We start from the raw sequence: 15,724 nt of genomic DNA, 5'->3' as shown, positions 1-15,724 counted from the left end.
ATCCCGCTTTGCTAAGTCAATAACATGAAGGTGTTTGTTTGGGAGTTCAGTGATGGCCATCACTCCAAGAAAAAAAGGCAAACAAAACTCGGTCCTCTTCTGCAGAATATATGTTTGCATAGAATATTTGCAAATATGGACACACCTCCGTATGACCTCCGCCAAGAGCAAAGTGTCAGGCACCGCCTACGAGAGGCAGGTGCTCCACCGTGCTGTTTGAGTATCGCAAACAAAGTATATACAAATGTACAGTCAAGCCATACGCGTACACGACGAATTGAGGAGAGTCTATTTGATGGACTTGTTTCCTAGATTCCTCGCAGTCGTTGAGGCTCACTAATTTAGTTTTTGGCCTGAGTGTGTTTTTTTGTTTTTTTTTTGCATTGCTTAGCAACCTGGTGAACTCAATTTGCAAGCGTTCAGTTACGAGCACAGTATTCCGAAGAAATAGCGTTAATTGGATTGGATTTCAATGGGGGGGGGGGGGGGGGGGAACACAACCCCCCCCACAAAAAGGCCGTGGAGTAAGCTTTAACAAACACACGCTCCAGCAAAGTAGCCTGTAGATGAAGCGCGCACACGTCATTAGCAAAGATCAGACAAACCACTACGCAAGTTAGCGTCGCAACCAAAGTGTGACATATTTTCAAAATGGATCTCACGAGCCTCATGAAAACTCCATGATCAGGAAATTCGGGCCACTATACGACTTGACCCGAGTTACGCATGGTGCGTGTGTGTCAGAAGTCTGGATGGGAGAATGGCTGCACTTTGAAAGGGCGCAAGATACAAATTGACTTCAGCGCTCCTAAAAGACACGGCATATCGCTGCCGTCAGGCGTCAACCTTCCCAAACCATCCACCCACAACACACAAAATGATGAACCACGTGGCAATTTTGTGCCACTTTGGCCATTGTGATCTGTTTGCGCCCGGACGGTACGCCCGCTTCCAATTGTGTTCATGAGCAATCAAGCTTGTGCCCGTTTTTGTACACCCAAACGTTTTGCAAATCAAGCCCTAGGAGTTCACCAGAAGGTCACTTGGAGCTCAAGAGCTCCAAGTAAATATAAACCTGCTTGATCTTCATCTTATTGTACTGGGTGAGCTGATGGAGAAAGCTGCGGCCCAAAGTCATGCCTTTCTGGTCCTTTCTGGTTGGTTGGGACTTATTTGCTGGTTTGGTCCCCGTTTGGTGCGCTGGTCCTCCCGGGTAATCGACACCATCGGAGAACCTAGAGAATTCTTCGCAAATTAATGACATGGAATTTGTTTGGGGGTTGTCCTCCTAGGTTTCCAGACAAGTTCGGAGCATTTGGGTGTCTTGAGGACGCTCGAGGTTGATCACCCCAGGATGTCACTGGGAGCTCTTGAGCTCAAAGCGACTGTAAACTTGCTTGGTCTTCATCTTGTTGTACTGGTTGACCAGATCCAGCTTGCTGTGGCCCAGAGTCATGCGCTTCTGGTCCTGCCTGGTGATTTGTTCCTGCTTGGTGATTTGGTCCTGCTTGGTCATTTGGTCCTGTTTGGTCACTTGGTCCTGTTTGGTCATTTGGTCCTGCTTGGTCATTTGGTCCTGCTTGGTCATTTTGTCCTGTTGTGCGCTTTGTTCTGTTCTGGTGCTCTTGTCTTGTATTAGGTTCTGGTCTTGCCTTGGAACCTGGAGCAAGGGGGGTGGGGGCGGGGGTGCCTGCTGGCTCTCGGGCTCGTTGAGCGAGAGGTCAGGCCCCCCCCACGCCACGGTGCCGATAGGAGATGCCGACCTGGCCAAGTGGTCTTTGCTCGACAGCGGCAGGAAGAAGTCCGACAGTTTATGAAAGAGCTGATTGGATGCGCCTGTGTGTTTGGTGCCCAGTTTGGTTTCCGGTACCAGCAACGGGGGCGTGTGGCTCCGGTGGAGGCGAGGTGGCGGCGGCGTGGCATGGAACAGGTTGAGTTTGTGCTCGTACAGTCCCAGAGCCTGGAGCTTGGAGGGCGCGCCTACCCGGTGAGCCCACATGATCTCGGCCGCGTTGCTCTTGGTCCGCTCCAGGCCGTAGGCTGGAGTCCGGCGCTCCAAGAGCGGACTGTGATTGGCCGCCCCGTTGGAGGAGGGGTGAGGCGGTACCAGGTTTTGAAGCCGCCGCTCGGTGACGCGCCGCTCAGCGCCGCGCCGCTCCAGACTGAGGTGAGAGGGCAGCGGGTCAACTTTATCGTGACCTTGGGTCACCTTGTAAACAGGGTTGGAGATCAAGCCGGGCGCCGCCTTCACGCTGGACAGGCTGCAGTCCGATTGGCTGCTGGAGTTGTCGGAACCGGGCCGCTGCCTGCCGGTTAGGACCAGAATGGGCCGTTACCATGACGACAAAGAAACGCACAGCAGCCATTGACAAAAAAAACACATTGAAGGAGATACATTTCCAGCTTGGATGCCGGAGCCAATCCTGGCTGACTTTGGGCGAGAGGCAGGGTACACACTGTGTTGGAGACTTCCGTTCTATTTACAATCATGTTTCCATGGTGATATTGGCCGGTTTCAGGAGGAGATCCATCTCTCAACCGCATACTATTGGGCCAAGGCTTACTTTGAAAAGCACATTTGCTTTGCAGCTCTGCCTACAATTTCTTCCAGTAAGTGACGATCATGAGAGATTCAGTTGGATTCTCCCATGAGGGCATTTCAATACCAAGGCAAAGAATAACACTTTTAAAATTCATCATTAATAGTAGAACACTCTAAATTGGCGGCCACAAGGTTTGGCATTGACACAGATGCGTACCTGTCTGAAAGCAGATCGGCCTTGATGAGCGGCGTGAAGCCCGTCATCATCAGGGGCATTTGGTATAGCGGGAAGTACGGAACACCCTCGTCGTCCTCGCTGTAGAAGCACTCGATGATCTGAGAGTCGGCGTACAAGCAGCGGAATTCGCGGTCGAAACTCTCTGTGATGCGACCCGAGAAATGCATCACCATGTTGTTGTGGACTTGGGCTGACAACCATGTGAAGCTGCGTTGCACACACACACGCACGCATGCACGCACACGCACACACACACACAAATGACTTTCAATCAACAAGTCCAACATGAGCACTTAGGAATAACATCATGTCACTCCAGCAGTCAGCATGAGCAGGCGCTAGCGTTAGCCAGCAGCCGCTGAACTGCGGCTAGCATTGCGTTAGCCCTCAGTGGCGAGCCTTCGGCACTTTTGTAAACATGTTATTCTTTGAGTTCATTCCGGAGACAGGAAAAATCCCAACAAAACTTTTGAAATATGAAGCCTCTGCATATTTTAACACCAAAGAGATTTGTATATTACGTCGCTCAACATATTTGCTGGGGGTGTAACGATACGCCGTGCTTCTATTCAATACAATATTTGCAACTTGTGAAAAAGCGGCAGAAAGCTTTTCGCAGAGCTGCCAACCTCAAGAAAATCACATCCGGGAGCAATTTGTCTGAATGTCCATATTTGTAACATTGTGTCAAGAAGATTACTGCACAACGAGTTACTGCAGTATACTGTGCAATGGGCGAGAAAGAAGTGCACAACATAACTGTTATGCTAACATCGTAAGTGTTCATAAAATATGGCTTCAATTCAATAATATCGGCAATTGCCGATATTAGATTCTGATGGTATGACAATGAAATATTGACATATACGCACTCCCGTGCATCATCATATCATATTCTTCTAAGCTGTGTTAAGTGATCTCCCCCCCCACCACTTTTCTTGTTCCCTTTTTGTGATAGACTCATGACAAAAAGAAAGAAATATTATCCCAATGTTGACACCCGATCTATAGATGCATCCTGCACACATATGGTTCGCATGTTTAACCTGATTAGCAAGAGCGGAGTCAGTTGCGTTTGCCTGTCGCCAGCGTTCAGCGTTGATCCAAATCTCGAGCAACCGGAATGACGACTTGTCACTTTTCACATTGAGCTTGAAATTCTTGTGACCTGTTTCGTTGGTCACCAGCCAAAGCAAACGAAACAGCATCCGCCTCAAGATGATGTAGTACACAAACCTGGACTGCGCTTAATGTTCTGATCCTATTCCGCCATAGGAGCTCCGCGAAGACTTTTCAGGGAGGGAGCAGCAGAGAGCGCGTAGCGCCACAACTCATTTGGGGGAAATTCATTACCACACGACGGTTAATTGCACCATATTATGTACAAGGATGAAAAGAATTATTCATACTGTTCACTTGCACAACACAATCATAAGTCTACTGTATAGAAATAATGGTTCCCCGATCCTAGCTTTGACATTTTTATTGTGTCGTATTCATTCCAACAACCTTGTAATGGTGCACGCAGTTTCAGCCTGAACCAAAGTGTTTGACATTTTCAGTGTGTCAACGTCCAAAATATTGCTTTCTAGGGATGAATTAGCCTTTAGCCACTCTGTTTCCAACTGTAGAGGAAAAAAAAAAAGTCTACAAAATCATATTCGTCAGAGTCCGAATTCTAACAACACGCTATTTTGCTCACTAAAAAAATATCATTGTTGATAGATTGGATTTGATAGTTGCATGTTTTTGTCTATTTCTTATATCCGCGGTTCCTAATCCTCATGGGACTAATGACGGTTACCTCATCTTATATAACAATATTTATGACATGAATATACTTTGAACCTGTCCTCTCGGCTGACGTACTAATTTGTTTCCTGTGCCGCATTATCTTGGATGATTTTCTCTGCAGAAACCTAACCGACATTGTTTACTCTCCACGAGAACACGGTTCCAGTCATCCCTAAGTGTACAGCATCAGCCACGCTTAGCCGTTAGCATGGATTCCTTATCCTTCTCCCCGTCCTCGATCCCTGATAACCGTACAAGCCAGAAGCCTCGGAAATCATGATTAGTTCCTTGTGACTTGTGTTGCGTTGACACCGGACACAAAGTGAACTTGTGGCTAGCCATGTGAGCTAGCAAGCTGTAGCTCGCAGAGAGCTGGGGCGGCGCTAAACAGCATGCGCCAACGATTCCCCCATATCTTGTCAAGCTACGTTCCACACTTTCATTTGGTTGCTTGGTTGTTGGTTGGTTTTAGTTAGTATTGTCTCAACACAACAGACCAAGTAGGTACAGACTAGTATTTGTAAAGAATGGAAAATTGGCCGTATTTGGACAGACGGGCTTTCCGCCCGACAGCATCGATATATATGCATCAAGTACAAATGTCAATGATACGAAGGAGTGTTGAGGACGTGAAAGTAATTGGTAGACACACCCAGTTGGCAAGCTTGAAATTCCATACGCAGGTCGACGGGTAGGTGGAGCCTCGCCCTTCATTCCAGCCAGCGTGCGCGCTGTCACACCTCGCAAACTAACCAACTCTATTTGCCATCCTCCAGTAAACGGGAAGTGGGCGACTCACCGGGCGGTTGCCATGGCAGAAAAATTGAGCTTGCACCAACTCGTGATGCTCACACAATAACATTTCTTGCTTATGGGCCCGCGCGCGCGTGTGTGTGCGTGCGTGCGTGTGTGTGTGTTGTGTATGCGCATGTCCTAGGGGGGTACCATTTTAACAATTAATTCAAACGGATTTGTCAGGACGATCTAGATTGATTTTTTTTTTTTTTTTTTTGACTAGCTTCCGTAATTTCCACTAACAAGCATTGCTTACACTAACTAACATGGCTGACAATAGAGAAGAGCTCCAGTAGTTCTCGGAAACATTGTTTGATTGAACAAAATAGCCATTTCGTCACGATATAGAAAAGATTTAAAAAAAAAAAAAAAAAACACACCAACAACTCTGCGACTTGAATGTAATGTCCCTCACAGGATGAATCCAGTATGGATCACTCCTATTCCTGCAAAGAAGACCACCGCACGGAGTCGATGGCGCTGCACATGCTGAAGACGTTACGCAAGAACTGTCATTTATCAAGATCCTTTGACCAAAGGAATGTGCTTCTAAGCCATTCCTCATCTTTAAAGCTCCACATGAAAAAAAAACAAAAAAAGAGTGTGAGTGTGAGCGTGCCCATTTGATCCTGTTTGCATCAACGTTTTCATTAGAGGAACATTTTTTTCCAAGCGGAAGCACTCTTTTTCACACGTTCAAAAAAGAAACAACGGTGTTTGTTTTGTATTTGTGAGATGTGATGCAAGAAAACAAGGTTTCAAAGCTTGCGTGTGTCCTTAACTGACCTGTAGGATCCGGCAATGACCTCCTCACAGTCGATGATCATAAACTTTTCCAGGACTTGGCCACTGAACTTCCTCCCGCTCTTTGTGCAGTATGTGTCGCCGCACACGCTGCGTATGCGCATGTTCTGCCAGAGGAAGAGGAACAAGGAGTCAGACTGATGATGAGGGAGAGGAAGCATGAGTCCGCCGGGGTGCGCGTCGCGTTTCCACACGCGCACCGGGAGGCGATGTCGGCTGACTTGGAGCCCCTTACGCTCATGTTAACGCCGTGCACGTCCAAAGAGGAGCACATGTCGGTGAAGAGGTGAAGTTTCTTGTGGTCCAGCAAAATGTAGACGGGAACTTTGCGCTTGCTGGACGCTTCCATTAGGTCACACAGCAAATCCACATCACTGAACTCATCCATGACGACTGCGATCACCTGCAACGCACGCACACACACGGAACACATACACATATGTCATAGAGCAAGAGTCGCTGGAATATAATCGTCCTAATCTGTGAAAATCAAGTTGCAGTATATTTATAAAGTACTGTACAAGCATGACTTTCTTCTATTTTTTTTCTTTGCAAATGTGCATCTACATTGCATGCAGTGCACCACACTGCCCCAAATAGGCCAAGAAGGGAACTAGTATTTAGTTTTAGTTATTGCTTCTTTTTTTTTTTGTTCACTTGTTGCTCATTTGTTTTCTGCTAGTCCTTTTGTGTTATGTTCGAGTTTTGAAAGCTGAACAAATACTGAGTCTTTAAATGAAATGCTTTATTGCAGACAATATACAACTACACACAGACAGCAAGATAACCAACAAAGCGTCATACAAGACACAGCGGCACTTTTTCCTGATGTGGGACAGGTATAGTGTAGCACTTCAACTGATGTTCAAGGACAATGATTGATGAAATTATTTCATCATTTGAGTCATTCAGCCGACAGATCAACTTCTGCCAACCGTTTCTTCGAACGGCTTTTCACTTGCAAACGTTTCACTTGCATTGTTCCAGCGAGGTCTATTGCCCAATAACTTCAGGTCATCGTTACAAGTTACATTATTTGCTGCTGGCTACTTAGACTCGGATTTGACCACAGGCACGCTGTACGGGGGGAAGTGCAGTCTGCTCTGAACAAAGGCAGATTGAGCTCGAGCATGCATTCAAATTGTGTCCACACACGGGGCTTTCTATAAACGTCTTTGTCATTAGTCATTTGGTGCAGGAGAACGAAATACTTCAGTGGCACAAAGTCCAGGAAATGTGGATATGTATCAATCATTCAGGAACCATGTTTATTCATTGTGATGGCAATAGCAATCAAATGTATCTGTATTTTTTTCCATAATGGCCCAACCCTAAGGCACATCAATCTGGTTATCGCTCATGACCTTTGCAATCTTGAGTCAATAATGACATGAATGGGAATATGCAGCACTAAAGAAAACCCATGTGGTGGAAACGCACATTCTGCCAGGCTCAAAGCAAGAACTACCCGATGCAATTATCGTTTGCAGGTGCACTTTGTTCACATAATGTAGCTACTGTAGGATATTTGCCATTCGCAGCTTTTTGCACATTTTGGGGGCGAACCTATCATCCGTTACTGGCGGTATATTTTTCCAATACTGCTTTTTTTCAGGGGAGAAAAAAGTTTTTGGGCGACAGTTCTAAACAGCAGGGGTCCCTATACTGTGCTTCTCTTTTCAGAGTCCTTCTTTCTCGATTATCATGAGTGCATCTTTTTCTTTCTCTCTTTCTTTTTGACGCTCTGTGCGTGTGCGTGTGCGCGGGCACGTACCTTCTTGGCCTTGTTGATGAGCGAGCGTATTCTGTCTTTGACGTTGACGGTCTTGTCCCTCTGGAAGTAGATCTGCGTCTCCGAGGGCCCGTACCTGATCGGGGCGTCCGGCCACCCGAGCTCCAGGATCGGCGGCTCGTCGTCGGTCATCGTCGGAAAGTAAGTCCCGGAGGTGAGCTCCGACGCGACGTCATCGACGCTGTCGCTTTCACCTGCCTCGGGATGGTCCTCCGCCGCCGCCGACGGGCCGGTTCCCCTCTCGCTCCCGGGCCCAGTCCCAGTCCCGCTCCCGGCCGCCGCGCCGTCGCTCCCCGGGTCCCGGTGGAGTGTGATGTACTGGATCTCGGCTTGGGACAAGAAGCTGAGCTCCCGCTCCTCGGTAAGGACACGGCGGTACTCGGGCTCGCCGTGCTCGAGCAGCGCGTCGGTGGCCAGGCGAGCGGCCTCGCTGTGGCTGAGTTCCAGCGATGACACCTGCCGCCACGGACTCTTGAGCTCCTCCAGGCGGGCCGCCAATTTGCCGAGCGGCTTGCGACCTCCGGGGGCCGGACGGAGACTCTCCGACGAACTCATGGCTGGCCGCCGGGCAAACTTTCATCCGACTTCTCCCCAAGTTGGAGCCGAGAATAGGCGACGACGTCGACGAGGAAGAAGAGCGTAAGAAAATAAGTAAAGTGACGCGACTCCTCAATCGCTTGCTGTGTGGCTCGGCAGGTTCCGGATCACCTGTTGATACCTTGGCTGTCACTCAGACTCCAGAGCGCCGCCTCTTCCACAACGTCACTTCCGCTGGCGGCAAACGCTTCTCCGAGCGACTTAAAAGCTACCCAATAGAGCGCCCTGAAGTTGGGGCTGAGTTCCAAACAAATCGTTTGATCGTATCCCGTCCACACTTATTCAGTACGCTGACGCGTAATGAAATACCGCACTAATCCCATCCTTTCATTGCCTCTCTGTACTTTTGTGTAATTATGTCCTAATTGTTCATTGGGTTATAACACCTAGTTGCCTAAACAATACCAAATAAACAGTATTTTTTTAATTAAACAGTAACTGCGAGAAGAAATGGTTTTGGAATACACTTCAATGCAAAATAAAATGTTCTGCATTTATTCAGTGGCATAATCAACATCATAAACGAGTCTAAAAATCTAAAATCGTGACAGCCCTATTAGGTAGTTCAACTGGATTTGGGTTTCAAGGCAGGTTTAGGGTTCTGAATAAGAGTTCATGTTAAAAGCCTTTCTCTTGCCTCCTTTTATACATACATTTCAAACGTGTCTAGTGCCCTACCCAGGTTGTGCGTATACTGTACACCATTCCAAGTCCACCATTAGAATGTGCTCTGTCCCTGTTTGCTCTTGATTTGCTTATGAAAATAAAGAGTGTGAAGATGATGATGTCAGTGGCTGCTCCTCCTCTTTGGTCAACACTGAGTCAACTTTCACAAGGATGCTGACGAAACACAAGCATGCACCACACACAAACAAGCATGTACCACATATGTGGAACATGCAGGAGAGCACAAGGGAGGGCTGTATGGGCAAACAACAGATAGGAGTTGGCTCGGGTGGGGGACTTTCCCACCTTGAATCTGGCCCACCTTGCATTAACGCCAGCACTTACATTCATTCAGCCTCTTTTCCTTGGTTCCATCTATTTGAAAAATTGTATCTCCAACAAAAATAAAATGAAATTACAAGGCACAACACAATGACTACGAATCGAGCTTGAACATCAAATCATAAGTCCATTTGTAGGGAATACAGTATCTTGGTTCTCCAAATGTGTTCAAGCGTGCTGTAACATTGGGACAAGTGGACTACACGCACATGGATAATCGTTTGCCTGTGACATCATCATGACCGCCACAGTGAGCCACTTGCAGCACCTGTTCGCGTTGGTGTCGCTTTCCATGACTGACTCCTGCACACTGTATCGTCGTCAATACCAGTTGGTGCATGAGATCAGGAAGCGCATGTCGTCCACCTTCCTGTTTCCCATCATGCACTGCGGCAGCTCTCCTGAAAGCACAACACCACTTTACTGGCTTGACTCAACACACACACACACACACACACACACACACGCACGCACGCACGCACGCACGCACGCACGCAAAAGGTCGCGGGTGTCTGACCTTGCGATTGAGGCATGCCAGAGGGGGGCGTGTCTTGTTCTCGTTGGGCTGGCTGACTTTGTATCGTTTGCCTGTGACATCATCATGACCGCCACAGTGAGCCACTTGCAGCACCTGTTCGCGTTGGTGTCGCTTTCCATGACTGACTCCTGCACACTGTATCGTCGTCAATACCAGTTGGTGCATGAGATCAGGAAGCGCATGTCGTCCACCTTCCTGTTTCCCATCATGCACTGCGGCAGCTCTCCTGAAAGCACAACACCACTTTACTGGCTTGACTCAACACACACACACACACACACACACACACACACGCACGCACGCACGCACGCACGCACGCACGCACGCACGCACAAGGTCGCGGGTGTCTGACCTTGCGATTGAGCCATGCCAGAGGGGGGCGTGTCTTGTTCTCGTTGGTCTGGCTGACTTTGTTGTCCTCCCATCCTGCTTCACTCCTGAACATAACATCATCGTCGTCAATACTTCACATGATTTTTATTTCCAACTAATATGACGGACAAAAAGTTGACCCATCTGTCTGACCAGCGTTTGACGCACTCCGAGGTCGCTTTATGGTGCACTTGAAACGCAGCACGGCACTTCCTGTTTCCAGGCTCGCCCCAAAGATTTTCGACTTTGGAGAGGGAAATCTCACACACACACACGCTCACACACTCGAATGGAGATGCACGTCGTGATGACGCGTTTGAAATTTAACACAAGAACCAAAACAACAATCCGGGAACCTCTACGCGCTGAAAAATGTCGAGAATAAAAAAGGCTACCGTCCAATGTCGCAACGTAAACGAGACAAGTTAGAGGTTACCAAAAGCAGAGATTTGTTGCCGCAACGTCACAAGCTTGGCGACCAATCGGAGCGTCGAAGAGGCGTTACGTGCGCGTGTTGACCTATTCAATTCCAACTGCTCAAGGGGGCGGCTTAATGAGCACCAAGCTTCTGTTGTTTGGCTCATTGACAATACTACAATCCTTTATTAAAACGTTGGCTTCCAATTAAACATACCCATCCTCACATTAACTCCATCAAAACAGTTCATTTCAGCCTTCTATTAATACAGGAAGAAAATAAACAATTTGTTGAATATCCTTCCGGTTCAGAGCGCGTTACGTCATGACGTACAAGCGTCAGTGTATGACCCAATCGCGTAAAGTCTAGCAGAAGTCAACACGTGAGGCCGTGAAAAACACGCGTACGTCGTAAGAAAAAGTATTGAGAGGCCCGTAAGAAAAATAATTGAGAGGCCAACTTTTTTCCGGCAAGTGCTTTACTGGTTCCCCTTCCACAACAATTGACGTGGCGTCCCTGCGTTCAGCTAAGCCACTCGTGTGCTAGCTTGCGTGCTAACGCCGAGCTTTGGCTTTGTCGCTGCTCTTTTTCGCCTTGTGTGTGTCCGTCAGGCTATTTGCGTCGCGATGGCTGTGCGCGCCGCCTTCGAGAAGAACAACGAGATCGGTTGCTTCGCCAAACTCACCAACACATATTGTCTGGTGGCCATCGGCGGCGCAGAAAACTTCTACAGGTTAGTACCGGAATTACGTCGCCGTGTCTCTCTGGGCTGGCCGTCCGACCGACCGCTTAACGTCACTGACGGGCTCCCTGTCCTTCCTCAGTGTGTTCGAAGGCGAGTTGTCCGAAAGCATCCCGGTGGTTCACGCGTCCATTGCTGGTTGTCGTATCATCGGACGCATGTGTGTGGGTGAGTCCCTGACGGCAAGTTCCGTCGCTTTCGCCATTTCCGTCACTTTTAGCGAACAGCAAGGTGACTGCGTGAGTCGGTGTCTGCAGGGAACCGTCACGGCCTGTTGGTCCCTAACAACACCACGGACCAGGAACTGCAGCACATCCGCAACTGCCTTCCCTCATCTGTCAACATCCAGAGGGTAGAAGAGCGTCTTTCTGCACTCGGGAACGTCATCGCGTGCAATGACTATGTGGCGCTCGTCCATCCGGACCTGGACAGGGTCAGACCAACCGACTACTCCCGTGCACACCCGCGCCCTTGACTGCACAGGCTTACAGGCTTTGCCGCCCCTTTCACCCCCAGGAGACAGAGGAGGTTCTGTGCGACACGTTGAAGGTGGAGGTGTTCCGCCACACGGTTGCTGATCAGGTTCTGGTGGGCTCCTACTGCGCCTTCAGCAACCGGGGTGGCCTCGTACACCCCAAGACGTCCATCGAGGACCAGGATGAGCTGTCATCTCTCCTGCAGGTGCCCCTGGTGGTGAGTACTCGCCACACCTGCTCACGTGGGATTAGCCACCTTTTGACGGGTGCATGCGTGTACCACAGACGGGCACAGTGAACCGGGGCAGCGACGTGATCGCAGCGGGAATGGTAGTCAATGACTGGTCGGCCTTCTGCGGACTGGACACCACGAGCACTGAGATGTCTGTCATCGAGAGCGTCTTCGGGCTTAGTGATGACGCACGGCCCTCCGCCATCACCACTGCCATGAGGGACTCTCTCATCGACAGGTTGGACACAATGCATGCGTAAACCAGACTCGCGTATTCGTCATCCCTCAAATACAGGCCTGCACACTTATAAACACACGTGCATTTAAGCTAAAATGGCACACATTGTTGATGTTGTGTGTGTGTTTGTGTGTGTGTGTGTGTGTGTGTGTGTGTGTGTGTGTTCAGCATGGCGTAAGGAGGACAGCAGTCGCACACCATGTCAACATTTTGGACTTTGGGGGATTTTTGGGGCGTGGCCTCCAGTGCCGCTCAAACAAGATGGCTGCCTCATCTGCCCACAAGGGGGTGGCACTGCAGGAAGTGACACATTTGCCTATCTGGTCACGTTCGTTTCCGGCTGGCCGCAGAACATTTGACGGGCGTGTCAAGATCAGTCAGCAATGAGGTCACCTGTCTAAAAGACTGTGTGGTGTCATCACAGTCTTCACTCAACTTTTGAGAAACACACATTTAGTTTGACCTCACTTCAAATAATGGCACCGATATGCTGAGATGTCATCACACCCTATCAGATTTTTTTTTTTTTTATACATAGTTATTTTCACCAAATGCAGACCTCCCCCTGAGGCTTTTTGAGTCTTTTTAATGGCAATAAAAACAAGAACAAACTGACCATTTCCTCAACTTTTTAATTAGCTTCAAGCTAAGGCCTTATTTACAACACTTAAATACAACATGACATCATTGAAACACATGAGCCGCCTTTCACCTTTTGGTTTACAGATTTTTCAACAGTTTTAAGAGTAAAATGTACATAAAAAAAACAGTGGACATGTGAGGTTTGTAGTGCTCCTGGCGAGGATGAAACAAGACAAAATACACTCGTTTGGTCCTGTTAACGTTTGAGTCAACTTGAAGGTTGACAAGACAAACTAAGCTCACATTTGACCATAGCTTGTCTGCATGCAAAGAAAAAAAGGGTCGCTCACGTGTGTGTCAGATAAACATTGTATGTGCATGTAAGCATGAGAACTAACTGATTTCCAACTACTGCAAAAATTGCATTTCCTAAAAATGAAGCCTTCTTGTTCAAGTCCTCGTCCACCAGCCAGCAGAACATCCAACCAACCCGTTGCCGTTTGCAAGACGACACAAAGTGCTCCACTTAATGTTTAGCAGGAAATTGAGAGCACATCAGGACTATTTGCAGACCTTTTGTTTGCTTTCTGGGAAACCCAAAGTACACTAGTGCTATCGAAACGCAGGCAAGCTTTTGTGTGAATGTGCCAGCTGTTTCCTGCGATCCTTCAAAATAAAAGCTTAAAAGTGGTGAGCGTGGCCAAAGGTCTCCTGAGAGGCATACACCATGTATAGGAAGCCATCGTCATCGCGCTCCTGTTCATAGATCTCAGAGATGGGTGTCGCCACGGAAACCAAGCTGTGCTGGTTGACCAGCAGGAAGAAGGCCTGCGTGGGGTTCAACTGCAGACGACGCCTGTGTGAGAGTGGGTGGCTCAAGTTAGCGCTTCTCAACAGGAACGCTCACCCAATTAGCATCAGCATAGGTTGCCGACCACCACAAATGCGTAAAGAAAAAAAAAACTGATCAACTCAATGTCAAAGTAACCGACACCTATTTTGATCAGCGATGAACCGTCTTGAGACATTGCTTAATTTCGAACTGTCCAAATCCACCAATTTCAGCCTCTAAATCTCCAACTTCACAAGTCCTCCCTGAAAGCATTTCAATGTTATTTCAAAATAAGACATTTGCAAACATCTGCTTTGCGTTTGGAAAACAATCAGCAACATTTTTGCCGATTTTATGACGGATGTTAACCAGCAACTGGATCATGAGGGCAAAAATGAGACAGTTGAATCTGTTAGGAATATGGAACTTATTGGCAACCACAGTACAAATAACATGTCATTGGCATGTTGCTGAACCCGAAGCAGCGTCATGAGTACACTAGTGCAAACTAGTTGTCTTTCCTTGGCATCAATCAGTAGCCAACAAGTCACTCTGATTTACAAATTGGTTGTGAAATACATCACTCCCTTTCACGTAATATTGCACTATTGCTGTTTAGTTTACTTCATCATTAAACAAAACCATACAAGTAACAATTATCGATTAAGAAACAGGCATTGAGAGGGGAAGACTTCAGCAATAATCTGTCGTGACATTTTTTTCTGATTCTTCCATTAATCAATACAATAAATTATTGTAAAACACAGCTGGAAATGAGCCTTCTGCATTACAGCTTGTGAAGCAAAAGGTGCAGTTTGTGCCCTCATCACTGACGTATACCACAAGAAAAGAACTTGACAGGCGTGTGCATACCTGATAATCTTGACCAGCTCGCTCATGTTGACGTGGTCTGGGACCAGGAATTTGGTCTTATCAAGAACAGGAAGTTGTTTCTCGCCCTTGTAACGTTCCATGATCACCTAACAGACACACAGAGCTGGAAAATGTACACGGATCGCATGTGTGATAATTGTGTCATTGTGAATGCTGGTACGTACAGGGATCTTGTTGGGATGTTGTTTTCGGATCTGTTGCACTTCTTTGCATCGCTCAGCTGGTGACCACATTTTCGACACAACACCATTAGTACAACAATTAGGAGAATTCATTTTGTTGCACTTTTCAGCAGTTTGACATCAGAGCCCTTTCACTTCTAGGTTAGGTTGGTTTACTTGTTTGTTTTCGTTAACCCCCCCCCCCCCCCCCCCCCCCGTTCAAATCACCACCCAAAGCTGCCACGGGCTAGGTTAGACTAGACTAACTGCCCCACTTATGAGGCTATAAATGTATGACAAAAGGCTTTCGAGTGAAATCCAAACACTACAAATCTGAGCACTGTTGTGACAAATAGGCCGACGGGCTAACCAGCTCGCCGGCTGGCTTGTTTTGCTTTTCCACTCACCAAAAGTCCTCCTTTGCTTAAAGGTTCTGTCAGACGGCATCGTGCAAGAAGACGTTTGCGGCAGCTTGGGAACACTTTGTAGTCACCTTGCTCGAGCAACGAGGGAAAAAAGAAGCAAGCAACCTTTCGTTTACCGCAAACTACATAAACACCGATACGCAAATGACGTCAGCGTTTCCATGTAAATGACACCGACGCCATTTTGTTGCAACACCAACGTGGGCGGGGCTTCGGAATCAGGCATTTTTGGCTTTCATGCCAC

The 15,724-nt window shown here is 47.9% G+C and overlaps 3 protein-coding genes and 2 long non-coding RNA genes across 8 annotated transcripts; 1 reads left to right on the top strand and 4 right to left on the bottom strand.

Moving 5' to 3' along the window:
* Positions 1-1,204: 1,204 nt before the first annotated feature.
* fam83c (family with sequence similarity 83 member C) lies at positions 1,205-8,785 on the bottom strand. Its single transcript, XM_019880611.1, has 5 exons — positions 7,948-8,785; positions 6,409-6,576; positions 6,156-6,280; positions 2,760-2,987; positions 1,205-2,306 (listed from the first exon to the last, which is right to left on the bottom strand). Exons 1-5 carry the CDS (start codon positions 8,518-8,520, stop codon positions 1,358-1,360), a joined length of 2,043 nt encoding a protein of 680 aa, XP_019736170.1. The 5' UTR covers positions 8,521-8,785; the 3' UTR covers positions 1,205-1,357.
* Positions 8,786-9,034: 249 nt separating this feature from the next.
* On the bottom strand, positions 9,035-10,149 carry LOC109522248 (uncharacterized). The gene is made up of 2 exons (XR_002169539.1): positions 10,088-10,149; positions 9,035-9,971 (listed from the first exon to the last, which is right to left on the bottom strand). It is a non-coding gene; the product is annotated as an uncharacterized LOC109522248 (long non-coding RNA).
* An 11-nt stretch (positions 10,150-10,160) lies between these two features.
* On the bottom strand, positions 10,161-10,983 carry LOC109522249 (uncharacterized). Its single transcript, XR_002169540.1, has 3 exons — positions 10,634-10,983; positions 10,461-10,545; positions 10,161-10,334 (listed from the first exon to the last, which is right to left on the bottom strand). It is a non-coding gene; the product is annotated as an uncharacterized LOC109522249 (long non-coding RNA).
* A 248-nt stretch (positions 10,984-11,231) lies between these two features.
* eif6 (eukaryotic translation initiation factor 6) lies at positions 11,232-13,201 on the top strand. Of its 4 annotated transcripts, none has more exons than XM_019880614.1 (7): positions 11,232-11,363; positions 11,502-11,631; positions 11,723-11,808; positions 11,898-12,073; positions 12,157-12,333; positions 12,402-12,586; positions 12,755-13,201. In XM_019880614.1, the coding sequence occupies exons 2-7, from the start codon at positions 11,525-11,527 to the stop codon at positions 12,762-12,764; spliced, it is 741 nt and encodes a 246-aa protein (XP_019736173.1). In that variant the 5' UTR covers positions 11,232-11,363; positions 11,502-11,524; the 3' UTR covers positions 12,765-13,201. The 4 variants fall into 4 exon arrangements, with proteins under 4 accessions (XP_019736173.1, XP_019736172.1, XP_019736174.1 ...); XM_019880613.1 differs by having other exon boundaries at positions 11,232-11,367; positions 11,510-11,631; XM_019880615.1 differs by having other exon boundaries at positions 11,232-11,367; positions 11,506-11,631.
* Positions 13,202-13,204: 3 nt separating this feature from the next.
* Positions 13,205-15,685, bottom strand: map1lc3a (microtubule-associated protein 1 light chain 3 alpha). The gene is made up of 4 exons (XM_019880616.1): positions 15,463-15,685; positions 15,059-15,114; positions 14,874-14,980; positions 13,205-14,024 (listed from the first exon to the last, which is right to left on the bottom strand). Exons 1-4 carry the CDS (start codon positions 15,500-15,502, stop codon positions 13,850-13,852), a joined length of 378 nt encoding a protein of 125 aa, XP_019736175.1. The 5' UTR covers positions 15,503-15,685; the 3' UTR covers positions 13,205-13,849.
* Between the last annotated feature and the right edge of the window lie 39 nt (positions 15,686-15,724).

This window comes from Hippocampus comes, unplaced genomic scaffold, assembly GCF_001891065.2.
Source record: "Hippocampus comes isolate QL1 unplaced genomic scaffold, H_comes_QL1_v1.1 scaffold68, whole genome shotgun sequence".
NCBI lineage: Eukaryota > Metazoa > Chordata > Actinopteri > Syngnathiformes > Syngnathidae > Hippocampus > Hippocampus comes.
The sequence above is the reverse complement of the archived record's forward strand: the minus strand, read 5'-3'. Positions and strand labels throughout refer to the sequence as shown.

What these genes read in the sequence shown, in the direction of transcription:
- fam83c (XM_019880611.1), bottom strand. Translation starts at nt 8,520, where the DNA reads ATGAGTTCGTCGGAGAGTCTCCGTCCGGCCCCCGGAGGTCGCAAGCCG. An exon ending in TCATCAACAAGGCCAAGAAG is followed by an intron (nt 6,577 to 7,947) that starts GTACGTGCCCGC and finishes CGTGCGTTGCAG; the next exon opens with GTGATCGCAGTCGTCATGGA. An exon ending in GCCGATCTGCTTTCAGACAG is followed by an intron (nt 2,307 to 2,759) that starts GTACGCATCTGT and finishes CCTAACCGGCAG; the next exon opens with GCAGCGGCCCGGTTCCGACA.
- eif6 (XM_019880614.1), top strand. Translation starts at nt 11,525, where the DNA reads ATGGCTGTGCGCGCCGCCTTCGAGAAGAACAACGAGATCGGTTGCTTC. An exon ending in GGCGCAGAAAACTTCTACAG is followed by an intron (nt 11,632 to 11,722) that starts GTTAGTACCGGA and finishes GTCCTTCCTCAG; the next exon opens with TGTGTTCGAAGGCGAGTTGT. An exon ending in TCCTGCAGGTGCCCCTGGTG is followed by an intron (nt 12,334 to 12,401) that starts GTGAGTACTCGC and finishes CGTGTACCACAG; the next exon opens with ACGGGCACAGTGAACCGGGG.
- map1lc3a (XM_019880616.1), bottom strand. Translation starts at nt 15,502, where the DNA reads ATGCCGTCTGACAGAACCTTTAAGCAAAGGAGGACTTTTG. An exon ending in TAAGCAAAGGAGGACTTTTG is followed by an intron (nt 15,115 to 15,462) that starts GTGAGTGGAAAA and finishes TGTGGTCACCAG; the next exon opens with CTGAGCGATGCAAAGAAGTG. An exon ending in AACATCCCAACAAGATCCCT is followed by an intron (nt 14,981 to 15,058) that starts GTACGTACCAGC and finishes TGTGTCTGTTAG; the next exon opens with GTGATCATGGAACGTTACAA.